A 23916-nucleotide genomic window follows, 5' to 3' on the forward strand; every position below is an offset into this window, starting at 1 on the left:
AATAAAGAAAAGTTTGCATAATTTGTATTAATTGTTCTAAAATGAATGTTTTATCTGTTACTCTAATATGAAGTTAAATTAAAGAAAGTCTCAAAATGCAGTACCAAAGACAAAGAAAACTTTAACAGTTAAATATGACATTGTTCCAGTATGCTAACTGTAGAAACTGTTGACATCTTTTTCTGTAAAGGAGATGAAAGCCTTGGAAAATAAAGGAAATGATACTTATCAAGACAATGACAATTGTTAAAAGCACTATACAAATAAAATTGAATTAAAAATACAACTAGTGGAATTTTAGTGATGCTGTGCAGCTTTTGCAGACCATCAGCCCAAAAACAATGATCATCTCTTTTTGTCTCAATTCTGTAGTAGCAGCTCTAATCTTGTTTTAAGGGTTACATCAGGGTTACTCAATGTCAGTACAGGTGATGCCTCACACTGGTCAGGACTTTCACTTCTGACAGCTGGCCTACATACATCAATTTACTGAAGAGGAGAAAAAAAAACAACGGTCTTTTCCTTATTAAAAATGTCGAATCACAGAATCTTTTCAAGTTTCTCATTAAGCATTAAAAACAGTCAGTTACTGATTTTTATTTATTTATTTATTTTACAGGAAATCTTCCCCTTTTTTATCAACTTGAACTAAGATCTTGAATCATTCCGACACTATATATGTCTAGACATGTTTTGATCTATGCTCCAGACAGAAATAGTACCGGATATGACTACACAAGCATGGAATAATCCCTTACTTTCCTTTCAGCGATTCAGCATAAAACGAAGGAGGATATGATTACTTAAGTGAGAAAATTGAATGGATTGATGAAGTGAAGCTCTGGTTTACTAACAAATATTCTGCTACACTAAGCTGTCTGCCTTATCTATAAGCGTACATATTGGCTTTCAAGTAGGTAAGAGTTACAATACATAATTTCAGTAACCAACAATAGTTTTGACCTACACTAAAAAAAGTTTATATGCATTGGATCGACGATATCTATTTTTCATAGTTTAAGACATCGATTAAAAGGTTACAGATAAAGTCAGAAATACATACCGAAGATAGAGATACATATTGAAGTTAATGCCCATCTATGCATTTCAGAAGCAAAATGTCATTTTAAGAAGTAGATTTTTTTTTCTGTCTATACTTAAAGTTTTTAACCAAAAAAAAAGATGTAAAGAGATGCAGCTTAAAGCTTGGTCTATTTGGGGTGGGGGGGAGTGTTCTCAATGGGTGAGAGGCTCCTTCATGAAGCTGGTTAAAAATGGGACACGAGTGTGTCCTTCATAAGGAATACTAAAATATTGGGATTTTAATATATTAAAGTTTCGATTTGTCTAATGTATTCTGTCAAAATATAATGTTCCTCATTATTATTATTATAAAATAGTAAAAACCCTTTCATGGATAGGGTGTCGAAAGTTGTGAAAAATGAATAGTAGTTATTTTAAACCACTAATATGAATATTAATGATGATGTCAGATGAAAAAAGACCAGGAAGGAGTACAGGATTTTTTTTTTAAGGACACAGTGCAGCTAAGCACCACATTATCGGGTTAGTTCCTGGTTTTGGTTAAGGCATTAGATTTCATATCGGCCTGTTTGATTCAAGTCATTTTTATTCATAGCAGCTTATGGTTTCTGCTCCTTGCTCATAAGTCTCTGTTGTAGTAGTCAGTGGAGCAAAAACTCCATGGAGTGTAAAGGAAAAAAAAACAACAGCATTTTCTACTCAGTGCAATAATACAGCCTCAAGTAAGACGAAGTACAGTACTCACCAAATGGATTAAGACTACGCACTGAGCTCGCACAAAAAGACAAAGTGAGGACAAAGTCTCATTCCTGTACCCACAAAAACATCCTCTCCTCCTTCATTCGTCACTGTTCACATGATTGGGTGAGTGAATGGAGGGGCACCTACAGAATCATCTACCTAGGTGGTTAGATGCTTAGGAGGCACTATAGAGAGGATCAAGAAGAGTAATGAAGTGTTTTAAGACACTGTTATTGGACCACAGGTACTAAATTTCATAAAAGTTTACTTTTAGTCATCAGAGTGTAGCTGGGGCACAATCTCAGAGTAGATGAGTCCTTCTGCTGAGATTGCGTCCCCCAGCCCTACTGTCCTCAGTGGCTGTTTGCATACGAGTACTGGACTGAGATAAAAGGACACGTTGCCTCTTCGCCACACTGTCACCGGATTGGACGGGTCCAAAACTAAGCCCTCTCTCGGTTCTGAGAAAGAGCTGTAGAAGCTGAGCGGTGCCTTGAGCTTCACCTTACTAACATCCACAGCTTGTAATCCACATGCCTGAGCGCTGGCAACGCGAGCACCGGCCGCTACCGCTCCCCGCTGGTTCCCCCAGTGGCCGTCCACTGTGGCCAGCACATGATAGGCCAGAGTGTGAAAATGGATGCGGGTCAGATGGGCTTCAGAGTCCAGGTCAGCCCGACCATGCTCCTCCAGGATCCAGAGGAGGATATCAGAGACACGGCCCACATCAGGAACGCCGTTCCATGAGGGAAGGTCCGAGTGAGGACCGCCGCCAGCCTGAGACAGGAAGAGCAGCTCCTGCTCATTCAGGCCGATCGAGTTCACCATGGGCAAGACCTGCTAACAAAAAAGCGCACAATACTAAATGTGGTACACAAGTTTTTCAGCTACAGTGGATTTGTCACTACATAACCTGTGCTTCCTGCCCAATCTGTACGATGCATGAAATAATATTTTACAGTTTGATTAAATCCACATGTAAACAATGTCATATGTAATGAAACTTCAGTATCCATGTATATTATATACATGAGAGATGCAGATCCTGCAATATGACCTTGAATTATAAGATAAAACAAATTTATTACAAATAGCATTAAGAACAGTTGTCTAAGCCTCAACAACTGTACATTCTTAAAAAAATAAATGCACGATTAATTGATTAATAGAATTTTGTCTAGCTCTTAGTATGGAATATTATTTGCAAATGTGTATTATAATGGTTTTTTAAGTCACTTTAGACTTTGGTTTTGTCATGGCATGATACATGTGCATATCAGACAATGCTATAGTTATAGTGGCGTGGTAGTGGAATAGGTGGAATAAGAGTCCTAAAACAGCAGTCCTTATGGGGACCAAGTTGTAGTGTAACACAAAGCAAAGTGTCTAGTATCTATAAGAGCATTTCCAAGAACACTTGACCCCAAAGTCCAGTTCATTTTGATAAGTGAAAACACAATCGTTCTAGGCTTGGAAACTGAGGTGGTCTCAAGAATGAATCAGATCAGATATGAAAGCCAATGGTACTTGAGAACAGAAATAGCTTAGAACAGAAGGTTATTTAGATGCGTATTCATCAGTGCCATTGGTATCCCCCAAAATCTGCAATCTTTTTCTTTGATTTACACGGTCATAAATGATACAGTAAAAAGGCATACGAGAGCATTACTTTTGACATTTTATCGAAAATATTAATAACACGATGCATAGCGCAAAGGTTAACATCTTTGATGGCTCACAAACCAAATAGGTGCATACTGCCACCTTCTGTATCGGAGAGAGTGTAATTATGCAAATGTACCTGTGAACAGAGAGCTAAAAATAGTGTGTGGAGCAATCGTGAACACGCCCTTACAAAACCCACCATCTTTCACATACATGTGCAAGGGGTAAAAAGGACATGTGTTAAACATATACATTTACCTCCTTCGTGATGATGCTCATGTAATCTCGATCAGTCATGCTGGCAAGCTCCAGATGGATGGGCGCCTCACTACGAACATCAGAGATGGCGACTACAAACTGCAGGAGATTTAATAAGTTTTTAAAATGAGGCATAAAAGGCTGCAATGTTTTTTATGTATGCTGTGCAAGATAACCTTTCCAGTGCTGGCAGTGATCAATGACACAAAAAGAGTTTTCCTGTAAGGTTACACAGCTTGTTTGTTTGTAAATGAAACAACATATAATGTGCCAGTGAGTCTTGAGTCAGAATTTAATTGTGCCTTGTATCACAATATAAAATACTGGTGAGACCAATCGTAATTCTCAGAGAGGCATCAAAGAAGCGATATTCAATATTCATTATGAGCTCTAGCTCTTCTCACATACTAGGCAGCAGCACAGGGAGTAGTGACATATAAAGCAGAACAAGTTGTGAATGGGGACCTAACCGTTTTGAATCATGCTTACGTAATCATTTGAAGCATGCTTACATTACATACAAGGTTGAATTGTTAAAAAAAAAGAGATTTTTTTTATTTTGTATACTCCTTTATCTTAGCAAAATTTGTTTTCAGTAGTACCACTGATAAGCTTCACCTTTAGAACTACAAAAAGAATGCATTAAAATTTTATATTTTATTGTGTCAGCATCACCTCGTACTAGAGCATTAGCTAGACAGTGTAAAAAAGGATCAGCTCTCAGATACATTTAGAAAGACTAATTAAAATACAGCACACCTCTTTGAGGCGGTCCTCCCAGAGTTCACGGCCCATTCCCTCCATCATGTGGAGTCCAGACAGCACCACTAGTCCTGGCTGAAACTCTTCCAGACTGTCCATAAAGGTCTCTAAAGTGCTCATCTCACCATTTGACACATCGTGAGAAAAGATAAAGCGATTGGCTTGAGGGGCTTGACTCGATCCCCACTCCTCCCCTAAATAACACACACACAAAGAGCACCAACACTACTGCATTATCTGTAGTAGTCGTCTGGAACAGACATGCATGTAAGAAAAGAGTACTATATCCTGACCTGCCCTGTACTCAAGGATGAGGTGATACTCATCGGTCTCCTGAAGCGACTGTGGTGGCACTATGATCTGTTCATCCAACAATTCATGCAGCTTAGGTCCAATAGGACCACACAAAAGTACCTACATGAAAAGCAATAAACAGTTTACTGTTTTAGCGAATGATACTCAGTACATCTTTATGAAGAAACATGACATTTTTAACTTGTAAACCTGAGTAGAAAAAATATGGCAAATTATCAGACAACGAACCGACAAGCACACTGATGTTAGCAGAAGTGTACACATTACACTGTCTATGATTCATTGCTGACAGATAATCTACAAAGATGCAGATATGAACTCACCACCAGCTCTGGGTAAGAGGCGAGTTTCTGACCAATCAGAGCAGCATTTCCTCCTACATACACCTACAGGAAAGGGGAAATTGAGAAGCCATTGATTATGAAACATCTTCAATCAACCGTAGGCAGTTCCATCTTAAAGTTATTAGAACAGCAGGACCAATCGTATACACTGGGTCTAAGAACAAAATGAAGCTTTTATTTACTGATATTCACATCAAGATGAGTTAAACAATATTATACTATACAAATGTTACTTTTTCAAGTCAAATATTTTTTTCTTGTTGTCCAGGCTACGGCCTGTTTGTTAGATTTTTTTAAACAATTAACCAATTACTTGTAAATTACAAACTATCACCTGTAATTTACAGCATTTGTTTATTTTAAAAGAATAAACCAACATAAAGACTAGCCATCTATCTATGGGAAAAATGCACGAGAAACTTATCTATAAAAAAAAAATCTGCATATTATATACACCACCAATACAGCAAATGATTTAATCTCCAGACCTTAAACCATATGAACATGCATTTCACTTGCTGAACTAAAAGAAGCTACAGCACAAGCCTGGAAAAGCATTATAAAAGAAAAATGCAAATGGAAAAAATTGATGCAGTGACATATCACAGTTCTTTTGTGTGGCAATTCAGGTATCACTGCACTGATGCCAAAACAGATTTTTAATGAATTTAACATTTTTATATGTTTACATTTTGGGTGGTAAAATGTTGCACATTCTTTATGTTCCAACAGGTGGTGCCCTAAACTGTTCACACTTTGACAGGCAAAGTTTGCAAAGTTTGTTTGAAATCGCAACAAAATCTGGAAAAAAATATATATATGGATATTTGTAAAATCATGATACTTACAGAATCATAATACAAATCCAATCGGCACCAAGGTATTATGATAATACCATATTAGGTAACCTCTGGTGATTCCTATCCCTAAATCATGTCAGTGGCTTGCCGGCATGATGCAGTTGTTGCAAGCATGGAATATACAACCAAATAATAAAGTGTCCTTTCCTATCTATTCTAATACTATCTGTTCCAATATTTTTGCTCACCAAAGCATTGGTGATCTGCCACCAAAGGTATTATTTCCTACGTTGTTTAGCACATATAGATGAAAGTACCACAAAAAGTAATGAAACTAATAATTCTGATCTATCTTTCCAGATATCTTTTAATCTCAAACCCAAACGTCTTCAGTGTATAGCAAAAACAAACCTATGCTGTTTCAATACTTCCAGAGGGACGGTATCTTTTTCCACATGACCAGACAGAATAATTGACTCAAAATTCATATACTGAAAAAGTCATGGGTGAGCTAAAACACAAATACATATTGAGTAATGCAAGGGCAAGCATGACTTGACTTGCTTGAGTCTGCAGCTGAAAATATTAATTACTGTCAACCAAGCAGAATTAAATTTGACACAGAAACTCAATCCTCTCTGGACTCAGCCTTCATTCAGTATTTAAACTGTCAGCTCTAGTGAGGGAGCACTTTTTTTAAGAACATTTCTATACAGTATGTACAAAGTTCAGCTATATTTTTGGAATACAAATAACAGCAGTGCTGAACACACAACAGGCAGGGAGTTTGTGTTTTCTGCAATAAAAGAAAGAGAACAAGAGAACAATGGAGAACTCCAACAAGCTGTGTTATGTGAAAAGTGTTTTCGGTTAGGCTACTTTAATGCAGTCCAATTTTTGCAAATGTAAAATTTGTAATGGGAGATCCAAAATACATTTCAGATTAGGGCTTTATTTCTAACGAGTCAGCTTTTGGTGATCTGACGACACGTTCACAGAGACAGCAACAAGTACAAAATCCTAAAGCAAACACGCCATACCTGAGCACCAGGATATTCAGCAGCGGCCCTTGCGATCCTTTGGAAGACTTCTTTATCCGAGAAGAAACGTTCTGCAGCTGCTCCTTTTTGCATGTAGTGAATGAAGGCCTCTTTCAGGTCCTCTTTAGAGTGCAACACATCATGGTCACGTCCAGATCCAGGGTCAAGAGCCAAAGCTTGGAGCAAGTTGACACCTGACACCACTACGTCAATACAGGCGTTTACCCTAAAAAAATAAAATAAAATAAAAAGCAGAGATCGGCACTTAAGTTGCTGTTTTTTTTTTTTTAGTTGCTTGAATTATTTAAGTTAAAGGTATTTGCATATACATCAATTTCAACATATTAAAGCATTGACAAATATATAATGTAAAGCAACTTAACATTTCAATTTGACAGCTATGTAACAAGTGACAGGACAACATGTTGATTTGCACTTTTTTGATGAATTAATTGGTATAAAATAAGACAAAACAAAATCTTTGCTCAGTTCCTGCCATAGGAAATGTTAGGGTTTTGATTTTTTTTTTTGCAAATCATTGGGGCCATGCCATAAAGAATATCACCATGATCTCAAACTTTTTAAAGACGATAGAATATGGTTTGTGTTGCTTTGATATTTTCTTAATTTAAAATGTGACACAAAATATTTTGGCCCACCTTGTATACAAAACATACAATCTACTTATTGATTCAGGTCTTTAAGACTCACCCGACCGCTATTCGTCCCCACTGCCTTGCAGGTGCTGTGATCAGGGCGTCCCAGGCTCGGGAGATGGTTTCTTCCAGGTTTGCAGTACCATGTTCATGGTGTGAGAACAGCGAATGAGGTATGAACTGTTTGAGGATATGTGTAACAGTCTCCTGAACATCGGGGTTTGTGTGATAAATGTAACCTAGCGCAACGGCCAGCAGTGCAACAAAAGCAGCCTTCCTCCACATGGTTCAAGCACAGGGTCTGAAACATAACCAGAAACATGCAAACACATTACAACACAGGTATCTGTAATGTTATGAGCCATGCAGAGAGCACAGAGCACAAATAGACTCTTGTATATTTAAATTACAAAAAGGGAAATGCTGTAAACCACCAAAAATGCATGTTTAAGAAGATGATTTTTGCAATTGTTTTCTGAAGGCAAGTGATTTCAATAAAGATATTAAACTGATAAAACCTATAACATTGTGTTTGTTTTGTGACTAATTAGTTGATTAAAAGTTACCAATAAAGACTTGACCTTACAAGTTGCCAAACATAATTCTGACTTAATCCCTAATTTTTTCTTTCAGTATTTAGTGCTAAAGCCAGCTAGTTACCAAAATCCATATTAAAATTGTGTAGTATTGTCCAACATATCATGTTTTCCCTAATGAGAAAACAAGCTGGCTAGCTTTCCTGTGACATTCTTTCCTGTCCTACAGTAACACTCTCATCTCCATTTAGGCAGCTAGCGTTAGCCTAAGGTTTGGCTAATTTGCCTGCAAATATAGCTAGCTAATGTTAAAAAAGCAATGAAGCGCAATTACAAAGACGTTTTCTGTGTCATGTATAAACGCAGTGAGCACTGACCTGAGAGATGTGCGATGAAAGCCAGGGCTGTGAATAGGGCTGGCTGCTGAATGAGCTCCGGCGCCACGTCTGAAACACGGAAGGACTCGGCAACTTTAGTGTTTCTGCGTAAAGAGGCTCGGTTACTGAACGGATACGCAACCTACGCCCGTATTCCGTGTTGTTGAATGGCATCATTGCCTGCTTAAGGAAGTAAACTAAATCTAGAAACTCACCAGTTTACCAAAATTGGCGGGGCAAGTCAGGCACCCCTTTAACTGCCCGCCCCTTTAAACATATTTATTTTCATGTACATTATTTAAATGTGTACAGTAATATGCTGTCCATATTTATTTCGATTTTTTTAACCTTCCACCAAAACATTACATTTACATTACATTTGACATTGGAATGACATTTTGATATTATCTATAAACCTAGTTGTGTTCAGATTTTTTTTTTTTTTTTTTTTGAGATTTGGATTAAACTCCTCACAGTTCCAGCTAAATAGGCTAACAGCTGTAAGAAATAAATGTTAAAATATAATAACTTAGATTTATTTATTTATTTGTATATTTATTGGCCTTATTGTTCTGACAGACATTTCACATTCCAGTAAGTTAACATAAACAAAAACATTATATAAACAGGTTGGACCAAGTCATAGTTTTTGTGAGTCACAAGTCTAAGCACAAGTCACAAGGCTTGGCATTTAATTTGCCAATAGTCAAGACAGCCAAGTTTTAAATCAAGTCAATCCCAAGGCAAAACATTAAAGTAATAAGTCCAGTGCGAGCTGAATAGCATCCACCCCCTTTGTACACATTTATCTCATGCACATTGTTTACCTGTGTACAATAAAAGCCTGTCTTACTACTTCAAATCATTCCACCAGCAAAATGTATTATTTCCAGTTTGACATCGGAATGATGTCAAACTGATGACATTATTTATAAGCCTACATGTATTCTGAGCTATTGATTAACTGAGACATTTGATTAGGCTTATTCACTTTCGGCTAAATAGGCCAATAGCTGTAAGAACTGTGATTAAAGATTGTGTTAAATGATGACAGGTAAGTCAGAAGTCATATCAATTTAAGGCACGCAAGTCACAAGTCAAGTCACAATTCAAGACAGGTCCCAAGTCAAGACAGACAAGTCATAAGTTCAGTGTTCAGATATGAATCATGTATCATTCTTGTGATACATTGGGAATTCTTGAGACTATTGAGAATAGAATGAGAATAAAAAGGGCTCGAGTCCAAATGAGGAAACTGACATCAATTAAAGACAAACTCAAGTCTTCTCTGATCATGTCAGTTTGAGGCATAAGTCAACAAATTTACCACTGGAGTCTGAGTCGAAGTCAGGAACTTTACAACACTGTAATATAATAATCACATATCTGAACAGAATTGGATGCTACTTGTAATACGAAAAAAGAATAATATTACACAGGAGAATGCTGCACACATAAATATTGCACACAAAAGTTATTGCATCTTGATCACAAAACACAGTGCTGTCAGTGTCAAAGTCTTCACGTTTCTGAAGCAATCAAGTGCTCATATAAGTCTGGCTGGATTTGGAAATACGATTTTCTGGTGTCTGGTGATTTCCGTGAAGAAGGATTTGATGAGTCTGCCCGTATTAAAGGAGGTATGGAGGCATGGGTGCTATGAGTTGGGATTATTTTTTCCTGCTTGCTTCCAGCCTCTAGAGAAGAACAGTTATTTTAGGGAGGGGAGATTTCTTCCTATGAGCTTTTCAGCCAACCTGACAATATGTCACAGTCTTTTCAGTTCATTACTGGTTGCAGAGCAAAGCCACACTGTTATTGACTCAATGATAGCTGTGCGGAACGAGCTCGCAGCATCTGTGGTAACTTCCACTTCCTCAGCGTACTCTGCAATGCTTGTTTGCCGATGTAGTCAATGTTGGCATCCCACTTCAAGTCCTGAGAGACAGTTGCTCACAGAAAATAGTGGCCTGTGATTTTCACCATTGTAACCAAATTTAAATTTCATATAACTACTGGTTATGTTTCACAGCTTACACACTGATAATTAATAATCGATATTGTTACGATGTCCCTGTTAAAATACAGCACTAAAGGAAAGCCACATGGACACAACAAGCATGCACAGTACCATAGTGTGTATGTGAAATGAGAGATGATCCTTAAGTTACCCCATATTAAATTAATATGTTAAAATAGATTATTAATAGCACAGTACAAAATAATTAGATATAAAATATATAAAGAATACTTAAGTTTTGTATTTAGTTTTGTTTGTATTGTTAGGTAAGTGTTAAAACCAAGGTGTACCAAGGTGTGGCTTTGTGACATGAGAGGCTTTCAAGTCAAACCGACACTTGTCTTCTCATGAGCAAAGGAGGAGATCTGAGTGCATCCTGTTAGTTGTGCTTGTAAGTGGCATGTGTTTCCTATTACCACATGCTGGTACTAATGTTTCAGGCTAAACGAATCGCGTGTTAAGCAAAATTATGTGAAACCATATTTGTGCAGGCATAGGACTGTGTGTTGTAATGAAATTTTATAACTGGGTTCTGTTATTCAGCACAATCAAAAGTCTCAGTTTGACTTGAACGACCCTCTTTGAATCACACATCAGTTCCAAGTTGTAACTGATGTGGTGCGAAATGTTCCCTATGTATAAAGACGTCTGCGACACTCTATATATAGTAAATACTGTGCAGGCGTGTGGAATATTAACTACAGTGTATGCTGCACTGTTTTTAACAAGGTGAGTTGCAAAATGTTTAAACAGTCCATAAGATTATTAGGTACATCAGTGTATACTTTAATATAAACTGTCATTGTTTGCCGCTAATCACATTAAAATGTTTGTTATTTTTGTTAGCTGGAACTGGGTTCAGCAAGTTAGACTGTCTGAAATAAGTTCATTATAATTTTTATATTTTGATGTCTGGATGTAATTTTCTTGTACTGACTTAAGGCCAAAAGATTTCATATTTATGAATCTTAAAACAACACCAAATAGCTCTGCTATAGTTTAATGGATGGGGAAGATTAGGCCAGAATTCACACCTTGTGCTCCAGACATAAACTAGATATCCTTATGAATCTTGCACAAATGTTGCAGCTAATGCAAGAGTTTGCGGTTCTCTGAATGAACTGACCATTGAAGGGTAAGCATTGCGTTCCTGCGGTTCTATGTCTCTACCAACAGGTGGCTGTATTATATAGGCAAAATTATTTAGTTTTCTTATTATTGTGTTATGGGTTATAATACATAGGTGTAGGTTTTGTATTGCATTTTATGGTTCATGTATTTTGGCATTCCATTTCACAAATGACATCATGACTAAATCCAAACGTCAAAAATATGCATGTGTATGATCGTAAATAAATGTATAAATTTAAAGTAAAATAAGATATTTTAATGTTTTTTTAAATAGGAATATTAGATAGTATACACAGACATGCAAAACGCAAATATACACCAGTTTTATAATTAACTCCACCAAAATATCCACCTAAATCTGCATTATGATCTGTTGAGAAAAACAACTGTCACATTTTATGCCTAAACACAATGTTGCTCTTAAAGCCCATAACAGAAAGGCATCAAAGTGTTAATAACGTATTCATAATTAATTAGTAAACTCTTGCTTAGAAATGTAACTACTGTAGTTTTGGTGCCCACGTTTTATCCTATGTCTCTTTTTCAATATGTCTTGCATGTAAATAATAAAAGTTGGTAAAGAAGAGTAAGTACATTTTACATTTACATTCTGCTGCATCATGTCTTTAGTGTGTCTTTGTTCTTTACGTATGTGATCCTCTTTAAATATCTCATTTCAAGCCTGCCTTTATAGTGCAGCATTAGACAACATGGTGTCTTTGATATTCCTCATGGAGAGATGAGCAAAATGTGCGAGTATTTCTAAAGAATGAATAATTCACTTCACAGATTGATGAATTTAAAACAGAATGGAGAATCTGGCTAGACTGCAAGCAAAAGCTTTTTTCTAACAGTTTTATCAACTGACTCACACAAGCATGCACACACACACACACACACACACACACACACAAACACACACGACACACACACAAACACACACACACACAGACACAAACACACACACAAACACACACACACACACACAAACACACACACACACACACACACACACACACACACACACACACACACTCTCTCTCTACACAGCATGAAGTCATTAAAAATTCAGTGCTGGCCACCAGTCTTTGATTTCTTAGATTACTATCTGGCTGTTTCTCCGCCCCAATTCAATTTCAATTTTGGACTTCATATAAGATCATAACTGTTTTAAAATAACCTGCATAATATTTCACTTAAAAAATGCAACCTTACCCAACCTAAAGTTTTTTTTTACTATATTCTATTTTTTTGCGCTTATTTAGCATTATGTAATTGGAGTTGTTTTACTGTTAGCCAATGCACACTATCTGCTTTGAATTTCTGCAAGTAACGGTCTAATCAGTTGTTTCTCTTTACCGCCTCCCTTTAATTTGTATTGTAAATTACCATCATGGTCCTAACTTTCTAAAATAGCATTCGTCTTTTCTGATGATTTGCTTTACTCTAATTTGTTTTCGATCAGCCGCCTAGATAAAAAGCCAAGCTGAATAGTTTCTTAATGAGTTTTGTAAGCAGCGAGCAGAGGCATCTCTCTCATTGCATGATCTCTTCTTAACCCACCAACTAAAAAAAACTTTTAGTAAATGAATTTTTAAACATGATTTCAGGTTTAGTGTTGACTTCTTTTTTTAAGGTTTTGCCAGATATCAAGAAACAAAGTTTAGGAAGGTATTGTATTTGACACTTAAAAAAGGTGGGATCTGGGTGCACACTTCACTTTAATTAACAAGTAGGAATAAACACTTTGAAAACAAACAAGATTCTGACTAAAAAGCTGTGAGGTAGAGTGAAGTGCTAATATTCAAAAGCACAACAAAAGCAAGAAAAAGAGTGTGTCTCAATTTTGGCGCTGCATGCTTTGAAGAACATGGATTACGCTATATGAGGTATAAATTAATTATAAAATTACAATGATGGATTTCACATTTAATCCCCTTGTTTTTTACCGTTTTTTGCCATTTTACTTGACATTCTTATTTATTTATCCATAATGCTAAAAAATATGATTTGTTATTAATTAATAGAAATGGAAAAATACCATTTTTTCTTTTCCCAATAATGATACTGGAACTTTGCATATCAGCCACTCCATTATTGTTTTCTATACAAGCACTTCCACACAAAAATAAATATGTTTAAGGTTAATATGTTAAATTATTAATACACTGCCTGGCCAAAAAAAAAAAAAAAAGTCACACACTCATCTCAAAGATTCTTAAACAGGTTAAGGTAAGGACTCTGTGGTGGCCAAACCGTGTGTAAAGTTGATGTCTCATGCTTCCTCAACCACTATTTCACAATTTGAGCCCAAGAGATCCTGGTATCGTCATCTTGGAATATGCCAGTGCTATGAGAAGGAAAAGGTCCATTGATGGAAAAACCTGGTCAGTCAGTATATATTAAGTAGTCAGCTGACTTCATTCTTTGGGCACATACAGTAGTTCTGCTTGACCTAGGTATGATGATTGCATCATTTTATCCGCCTGTCTTCTTACCCTGACATGCTCATTACTCTGAAACAGTGTAAATCTGGACTCAATAGACCACATGACTTTTTCCAATTCTCCCCAGTCAATTACTTATGTTCCCTGGCGAATTGAAGCCTTTTTTTTAATAGTCTCACTGATTTTATTCAGGCTACACAGCAGTTTAGTCCCAAGCCCTTAAGGTCTTCTCTCATTGTGCGTGTGGAAATGTCCTTACTTTCACTATTAAACTTAGTGTTCTACTGTTGTTGTTTTTTTTATCATTTGATTTCACCAAACTTTTAAGTAATCTCTAATCACAATCATTCAATAAAATTCAACTACTTTTCTTTCTCAGAGGTGATGATCCACCACTATGCTTCCAGGTTTTAATAATGTTTTGGACAATTTTTTTTGTTTGTTTGTTTGGTTTTTTTCCCCAATTTTCTTCCTAATTTAGCGGCATCCAGTCCTCCCCATCACTAGGATGCTCCCACATTAAGCTACTACTACCATTCAGGTGGGAGGACCGTAAAACTAGCATCTTTTCGAATTGCTCGCCCACGCACTGTTGGGGGCGGTGTAACACACTTGGAGGACAGCGCTTGCATGAGCTCACAGACAATCCTGATTGGCTGTAGAGCCGTGATTAATGTGGGAGCACTAAGTACTTCTCATCCCACCTCGCTGAGAGAGCTCGGCCAATCAGTTCGCTATAGACCTTTTGGCTGCGGGAGGTTACAGTATCACCCAAGAATCTAACTCACGATCTCTATATGATAAGACGAGCACTTTACCACTGCGCCACTCGGAGGCAATTCATAACCCAATTTTGATAGTTTCAGCAATCTCCCTAGTAGTTTTTTGTTCTTAATGCAAGACAATAATTTCACCCTTCTGAATCAGAGTAATGTCTTTGCCGCAACCACAGGATACGTCTTCTGACATGGTTAAATAACTTGTTGCAGCTGAACCATATTAATCACTGCAGTCATTATCCAATGAAAGGCTATTACCTCTTTGCTTAGTTAAATGCAGGTGGTGTAATTTTGTATAATAAGCCCTAAGCATGGAGATGAGTTAATGAATAAAGGATTTCTGATTAAAACCGAATCAGCAACAGTAGAACTAAGACCCTTCCAGAGTGTTAAGCACACAATACTCAGCTCATTTTATTCCCTGACATGACAGTGTCTAATCCATTCAGTTAATTGCAAAGAGTGATGACAGAAGCTCAAGAAGCACCAATAGGGCTACTCATAGTAATACTGACAGTTTTGGTGGAGATACAGTTTCTCAGTGAGATCGTTAGTGTGGGTGGATACAGATTTGCCCTTTCTCTTCTCCCCAGTGATCCATCCTCTAATCACTCATATGAGCATGATGCAACCTCAGGCCATTAATGGCAGATATAATAAACTTCCTGTCTTTGCTAAGCTCCATGGGAAGTGTGTGGCTTAGAGTAAATTCTGTACAGCATCAGAAACGGGAAATTAAGTAGCCACTGTATACTGCCCATGATATCGCTATCCAGCTTACATCAGTTACAATAATTCGTACAAGAAGAGGGAAAACAGTTAGTAAAGTCATGCACTCTGAGCTAACAGATCAGTTCATTTAAAACTGTGTGGAGGGAACTGAGCACAGATTGCCTGCTTCTTGGCTTCGATTCAAACAGAATGTAGAATGAATTCCTCTGATTGCAGCGTTGTCTGATCAGATAAACCCACAGCATCCTGACGTAGAGAGAGAAATGAAATTTGTGCACGCTGCCAGTTGCTCTGCACAAGGTTGTCCCTAATGTAGGAGGACCTGCCCTTCATCACTGCATAGAATCCTGGATTTAATATAAGCCTTAAATATAATCATTTGCAGTCTCCTATCTGGACGAGGGCATTATTGTTCCTGCTATAGCGTACAGATATTGTTGCTTGCTCTTATGGTCTTCCTGAGAAAGTCTTGCTGAGAAAAAACAGCTGCATTTTTATAAATCAAACCACATTCACACTTATATTTCAGCCTGTGTCCTGATATTAAAAATAACAAATTCAGTTTTCCACTTAATAGCACAGTGATGCTTCATACAGGTGATAGATTCTGTATTAAACAAACACATCCAGAAACAGGTGCCGTATACAGAAGGTTATAGGAGTAGAAAAAACAGGGGGGTTTGGGAAGCAGATTACGATTTTAAATTGACACGTGCTTTTTTCTCCTCAATCGTCTGGGACTGGCACATCTGCCCAGGGCCATCTGCTGAATCCATGGCATCCTCGAAAACACATTTCAACTATATCATGGCTGATCATGATATCACTTTCCATTTGGAGGCCATTTACCTTGTTGGAACCCCAGGGACATGCAAGACACAAAGCGTACAAACTCGTGGGCATGTGGGCATGTCACAGGTGATTAAATTCAAATTTATTTGTCACAGACAGTTTGTAATACAGTGAAATGCTTATCAACTGTATGTCATACTGTGGGCGTGTCACAGATGGTTATCAGCTTTTTGTATATATTCAGGTTTACCTCACTGAATGTCACAGTAGGCAGCATCATTAGAAGAGAAAAATGCCACATACGAAACAGCCAGTCAACACAAACCTTATATACGTAGACGGAGCTACGCCTAACCTCTAATAAAAAAATTACTATAGCTATATTTAAGCAATATCACATGTGAGGAAGTGCTGTTGTACTGAATATCAGCATGGCTGATGGGCATAAGGGTACAGCTGGGTCCCAGGATGCAGATTCAGGGGTTGAATCTATATAGTGTTATATGAAAAGCTAGTGCATTAGGGTGTACAATCCCTTGTTCCAGACACCAAGCATTGCCCTTGATCAGGGGGTTAGAAAGAGATTTGGGATTCAGCGCTGTGTTAGCAGCTAGTTAGTTTTGTAGCTTGCATTAGCTGTGAACAGAACAACACGTATGGTGCAGAGGCAACTCGGTACAACTTAGAAGCAATTATTTAGGAGTATGACCAAGTGTTAACATAACATTATCAGAAAGTGCTTCTGTGAGTAGTTTTGAATGCGGGTTTGTCCAGACATCTGCTCTTTCTCATTCCAGTACAATGGACCATACCGACCTACTTTCACCCATACTGGCAGTTATTAATAAATTAACACTTTAATCTAGTTAACAAATGTTGCACCACCTGTGGTGTTATGCTATTAGCACTCATGGAATGCTTCTCATCCAATCAGAATGGAATCAGCTGTTTTATAATAGTTCTTACTGTATAAGGTTGATCGAATGATTATTTGGTTAAAGTTATAATTTTTTTTAATTAATATTAGGATTCAGCATTTAGGAAATTACTAAAATATTAATTTATTCTTCTTAAATTAAGCATTTTTTTCTGGTCAGTGTACCAGTAGCCTATCCTGGGAATGCTGGGTGTAAAAATGGAATACACCATGAATGGGAATCCATTGTAGGATGCCGTGCATGCTTCATGTTCACACACTAATTTCCTCATTACATTTGCATCTTTTTACTCCAAGAGTATGCTGGGAACGTCAGAGTACAAAGGACATGCACACGACAAATCAGAAACCCAGGAACTGACAGTACCTAGACACACTAGTGACACTACCTACTTCACCATCATGACGCCAACAGCTACACTAAATATTACTCTATGGATACATGTACTGTATCATACCAGACTTTGCTTCTTCACTGTTTTGTTTTTGCTTTGGAATTAGGTCACTTATTTCCCTCTTGATATTTTTCAAAGATCATTTGTATTTAAATACATAAATCTTAGTTTGCTTTTAATCGAATTACAGCAGGTCTAAAACTTCCATGAATTGCCATCAATCATTATTATCTTCATTTGTAACCAAATACAATCTAAGTCTGACTGATTGTAATCATGTTTCTGGAGATAGAAATATCCCCGAGAAGCTCCTTGTTTCTACTTGTGTAATTTCACTAATCCATACCACTATTCCGCCTGCTTTCCTCTGTTTCAGAATCAGTGGAGTGTTCATAATTTGTTTTGCAAAGTATTATTAATTGTGGCAAAACCAGATTTGTGGCGCATCTTGAATAGAAATTTCCTAATGATCTGACGCTGATGCAAGACAATTATTTAATCTGGTCTCTTTGAGTTCTAGTCATGAATTAATCATCACATTACATCCATTTGTTTTGGTTCAATTATGCAGACACCATCGTTTTCCCCCCACAGCAAAAATGAACTAAATTATATATTCCCCGGGAATGAAACGGCACGATCAGACACAAATACAAAACAAACAAGCACCGAATATGCCTGTGGCTCTGATGCTTGAAAGAGGTTGGATTGAAGAAGGTTGAGCGTTGTGTATGTGAAAGTAATACTATATGGAATAAATAATGATGCATTAGTAAATGTTATGTAATTGACTTGAGCTAAACTTAGAACATGAATACACACAACCTAATACTGTACACTGTCTGGCCAAAACAAAGTCACACATTCAGGTGTATATTTATGGCATGCAGTGTGGTGGCCAGTTCATGTATGAAAATGATTCATATGGCTGTGCCTTCAGGGAAGAAAAACTCTGTTGATGTATTAACCTGGTCAGTCAGTACATTCAGATCATCACTCGACTTCATTTTATTGCCACATAACATTGGTCAGTCTGCACCTGACGATCTGGAGCAACCCCAGATCATAACACTGCCTCCAGAGGCTTATACAGTGCCCTCTATGCACGATAAGTCACTTCATGCACTTCCCTTCTTACTCTTACACTGTTATAGGGTCAATCTGGACTCACATCAGACCACATGACGCTTCTCCATCAATTAAAAGTCATTTTTCCATTCATTTTGCAGATTTTGTTCTTATTAGTCTTACTAAAAATGGTTTTCTTATGGCCTCACAACTATTTTGTCCCAGTCCTGTTAACTCTCATTGTGTTGTGGTAATGCTCTTACATTTATTTAAAAACTTACCTGTGGTTTCCACTGCCAATTTTTACGTTGCAACTTTACCATTTAATCCAATCACAGTCATTCCCTTTTTTTGGACCACATTTCTTCCATAAAGCTGATGGTTGAGCACTATCGTTATGCCTTTTAATAACATATTGGACAACAGGGTGCATAGTCAGGGTCTTCACAGCTTTGCTTCTGCTAGTCTCTTTGTCTCATTTCAGTTAAAGCTCATCACAACCCATGTGCCTCAGTACTCTAGAACAGCATTCTGCATTTGGTTTCCGCCTTCCATTATCTCTTTAACATTGTAGGTACTGAATCCAATTTAAACTGCAGTTCACGCTCTTGGTTCTCTTTATTATCGTGTACTGCTGAAACATCGCCTTTCTGAGATGTAATGAGCCTTCAAATGACAAGGCCCTGTGATAGAGACCCATTCAGTTCCTATCAGAAAATCATTTGAGAGATTTCTGAGTAAATGTGAGCAGGGTCCCTTCATAAAAGGGTCGGCACTTTCACAAAATTAAACTCGTTAAATGGAGCTTCTTTCCTGCTCCAGTGGTTCCATATGCTTTATGAATAAAGTGAAATGGTTAATTACTGCTATTAGACATTTATTGCCTAAGTGGGGACTAATTGTTCTTTTTTGATATGACTAATTGCTTTAAGTCAACTGAATATTTTAGCTTTAAAGCCAGCATACAATACATAGTGAATGTTGTCATTGTAAAGACGTCTGAATATTATACGAGGGGTTATAAACTCCCTTTATTTTTCTACATAATTCCCTGCTACACTAACACACTTATCCCAGCGTTTCACTAGCGCTTGTACACCATCAAGGTATAAAGTTTTCTTAGTAAGCCAGAGTCATGAACGGGCTGCCTGCTTCATGTCTGAAATGCTGGCCTCCCAGGAACTCCTTTAATGGTACAAACACGTTGAAATCACTTGATGCAAGGTCAAGACTGTACAGGGGATGTGGCAACAACTCCCAGCCGAGGTTCTGTAACGTGCAAGTGGTGTTGGTCGAATGATTGTGTGCACAGTTCCCACAGACAGATGCGTCTCTCCTGCAGGTTGGTGACAAGGTATCTGTCGATTTTCAAGGATCAAGCGTTCTACTCGATGAATGCTCAGGCCCATATTCTGCTTGAATTCATCTGTGAATGTCATTCAGTTTTATACCTTTCATTCATAAAACATTTCTTCTACTAGAGCTACTGTATCTTATCATTGGTATAAATTTAATCTATTTGTTTTTGCAATTCCATTTGGTTTAATATTTAATACAGCAGGTTAAACAGTGATGATAAATTAGCGAAATATTACTTGCTGCCCGAGGTTTTAAACTGTAATGATATTATGAGAGTAACCTAATTTTGCAAAAAACAGTTTTACAAAAAGATCCGAGCCTAAGGGAAGTGTGTTGGAAAATGTTAGAATAGAATAAAATAATGTCAGTTGTCTAGCTAGTTGTTTGACAGTTTAATTATCTCAAATGAGGTATAAAGTGTTATGTAAGGAGTAATACATGATGGAGTTTGTTGTTGTTGTAGGAAAATAATTAACACTGGGACAATTCAATTTAACTAGGAACTTCATTAACAAGAGATAAATTTTTTTTGATACATTTTTAGTTAAATCTATTGTTATATCCTAAAGTTCCAGTTATCATTTCTATTACAACTGCTATACGTTATAAACTCAGCAGCCCTTAGATTAGTTTATCCCAATTCAGGGCAAATTTTCTTTAATACAGAGAATCTCTCTCTTTCGCTCTCTCTCTTTCAGCTGTATTTTCCTTTCGTCTCTCTCTGTGTCGAATCAATTTTGTAGCACACTGCATATATATATATATATACACACATATATACAGTATATCTAAGAGCACTCTCTTTAAATCTTTTATCTACATGCTTAATGTCTTTACCCTCTGACTGCACTGGCCTTTAAAAAGAACACATCATTTAGAGTCCCATTAGGTTCCCCGAATAGCCGAGTCCTTAAATTGTTATTTTCTCACCTGTTTAATTGCTATTCTGTACCTTTTCGTTTTGTCTGTGACACTAACAGTGATTAATAAAAATGTAAGAACCTCATTAATCCTCTGTTTGAACACACACACATACGCACCCAAACACACACAATTTATAGTCGAGTTGTTTAAATACTTATCCCAGTCATAACCCTGATTATCCACCCAATTAAATAATAATAATAATAATAATAATAGTAATAATCACAAAAATGAAAGGTATTATAAAATGTGATAAATGCACAATGTGCTTACTGCAGCATTAACTGATGACACTGGGTTTGACAAACAGATGCGATGGGAGAAATGGTGATCCGTATGGATCTAAGTGGTAAAGTGCTGTGACCTTTTTCTTCATCGTTTCTTGACAGCTCTCAGCAGAGAGAGCTTGAAGAATGACGTAGTTTAGACGAGTAGTGGAGTGTGGACAAAATAGGTAGACACACATGAAAAAAGAAAAGGTCATATTCTTTATCAGTTTCTTGATGTCTGGCTTATGCTGGGAACAAAAGTTAGATATATGGTAAAGCTTACAGCAATAGTGAGTCCATTAAGATCAGGAAGATTAAAGCAGTGGTACATACAGATACAGCGCTGTTACATTGGCATTTATTCAAGTTGCAATCCTATTAAACATACCATTATCCTATAAGCAGTTATAAAGTGCTGTTCTTGTGCTGACTAGCATTAATAGGCTAACTATAGGGTAGTGATCATTTCAAATCAATTGGAAATGGAAATGGAATTACAATAAAATGATTGTGTGTGGGTGTTAAAGTGTTGTGTAGGGAAGATGAAAGCCCAATAAACCCAAGGAAAAGCATCAGTCAATTAGTTAAACATGCTCTTGGTAATTAATCTGAATTGCATTATAGCATTTCAGTCATTAAATTCTGATTCCATCCTTTCAGTCTCTCCAATGTTGGTTCATTAATAATGGCATAATGTTTAGCTGAAGGTTTTTTATCTTAATTTTTCACACATTATTTAAAGACTGCTTTTGCATTACATTTTGTTTTACTCTGAGAAGAAATACAAAAAACAACAAGTGAAAACATCTTAAATATTTTTTTCTAGAAATTGTTAATTTAATGTATATTTATGCATTCATTTATAGTTTAATTGTATTTAATTTAAAGTTTAATTTGTATTTAAAAAATTATGCAAAACTATCAGAACATGAAATATATATTTATAGAACATGAAAATGAATGCCTAAAATGTGTAGCAAATAAATGATTAAAGCATGACTACAATACCAGTAATCAGCCATAACTATATTATTGTACTATATTGATGATCAACTACTGTACAGTATATACAAGTAAACTGATGACAGGATCATGGGCACCCAAAGCTTACCCTTAACCATTGGGATCAAAAGCCCAACTGTCCAGTGGTTCTGGTTCAATCCCACAGAAAACTAATGCAGAACAATAATTGAAAAAGAGTCAATGTTGGCCATGATATATATAGGTATCAGAACACCCAGTGCATCACATGTGGGGTCCAGCAGGCAAAGAGCCCAAAGCATCCAAATTCCACAGATCCCAATCTATCTGGACACACACAGGATGCATCGGACAAAGAAATCTCAGCCACGGTGACCCTGCAACCCGGTGGCTTGCGTTGTAATGTTATGTCAGGTTGGTGTATATGTAACTGTCTTATTTTTGGTTTATTGCAATCCTGAGTTAGGAAATAATAGATAATATTTAATAAACCTCACTGAATTTACGATATTTTCCCACTATATAATTAAGTTTTTTGTAGTTTGAGTAGTGTATTAATCAACATTACATTTATTCAAAATAATTTACATTTATTTTTTAAATATTTTTTTAATTACATTTAAATACATGAAATATTTAAGTAAAAATTATTATTAGTATATTGTAACGTGTAATTAGTAACTATAATGTATTCCTTTAAGATGATGTAGTTAGTTGTAACGAGTAGAACGGTCACAGAACAGTTTGGTATGTGCTGGTATGTCTGGTATGTAAACAATAAGAAAGAAGGGAAAGAAGTGCCCCCCTAAAGATAAAGGTTTGTGCTGAGGAGGTCTCTAGTCAGTTGCTCTGGCAGACTAACTCGGTTTTATTGTGCCTCAATAAAAGTCTGTTCTTCAAGGGTACCCTGATGACTTTAGTCTGATTATTTGATTTATACCAGGTCAAAGGCAGCAACGAAATTGTGAAAGGATGCATAAAAAGCCATTTGATGATGTTGATGATGATGATTATGATGATTATGATGATGGCAAATGCACTTTATCTACAAGGATAGCAGTTGACCTGTGCATCAGGTGTTCAGTTTGTTGTTCCTGATGAGGATTGTTGTTCATCATCATTTTCTTTAGTGAACTCTTCAGGCTAATAAGATACTTAACCTGAACTTCTTTCAGTTTGGCCTCATTACTCTTTAATTTTAGCAAAATTTGTAAGTATATCCTCGGGATTTGATTCTTGGTGAACTATTCGTAGAATACTTATGCATATTTGAACAATTTTAATCTTCAAACACACAGTCGCGCAGAGTGTCCGGCACTAATCTGAGCCTCGCTGATGGCCAATTAAAAAAGGAATCTCTTTAAAAGGAGCAGGATCCCAGCAGTCGCTCCTAATGCCAGCCGGCATGGATTTAGTAAGTGATTAGTGAGTCTGCTTTTTTGTGCTCTTTGCTTCACAAGAGCTCCTTGATCAGTGCTGGCATCCTCAGCAGCACACAAATACACATATACACACCCACACAGACACAGAGTGAGCAGTGTTTC

General features: G+C 36.8%; 1 protein-coding gene across 2 annotated transcripts; it reads right to left on the reverse strand.

Moving 5' to 3' along the window:
• Positions 1-5: 5 nt before the first annotated feature.
• On the reverse strand, positions 6-8624 carry adpgk (ADP-dependent glucokinase). Of its 2 annotated transcripts, none has more exons than XM_053490785.1 (8): positions 8539-8624; positions 7681-7926; positions 6970-7195; positions 5109-5171; positions 4764-4884; positions 4468-4664; positions 3709-3807; positions 6-2625 (listed from the first exon to the last, which is right to left on the reverse strand). In XM_053490785.1, exons 2-8 carry the CDS (start codon positions 7908-7910, stop codon positions 2056-2058), a joined length of 1506 nt encoding a protein of 501 aa, XP_053346760.1. In that variant the 5' UTR covers positions 7911-7926; positions 8539-8624; the 3' UTR covers positions 6-2055. The 2 variants fall into 2 exon arrangements, with proteins under 2 accessions (XP_053346760.1, XP_053346769.1); XM_053490794.1 differs by having other exon boundaries at positions 7-2622.
• Between the last annotated feature and the right edge of the window lie 15292 nt (positions 8625-23916).

Source organism: Clarias gariepinus, chromosome 2, assembly GCF_024256425.1.
Source record: "Clarias gariepinus isolate MV-2021 ecotype Netherlands chromosome 2, CGAR_prim_01v2, whole genome shotgun sequence".
NCBI classification, from domain to species: domain Eukaryota; kingdom Metazoa; phylum Chordata; class Actinopteri; order Siluriformes; family Clariidae; genus Clarias; species Clarias gariepinus.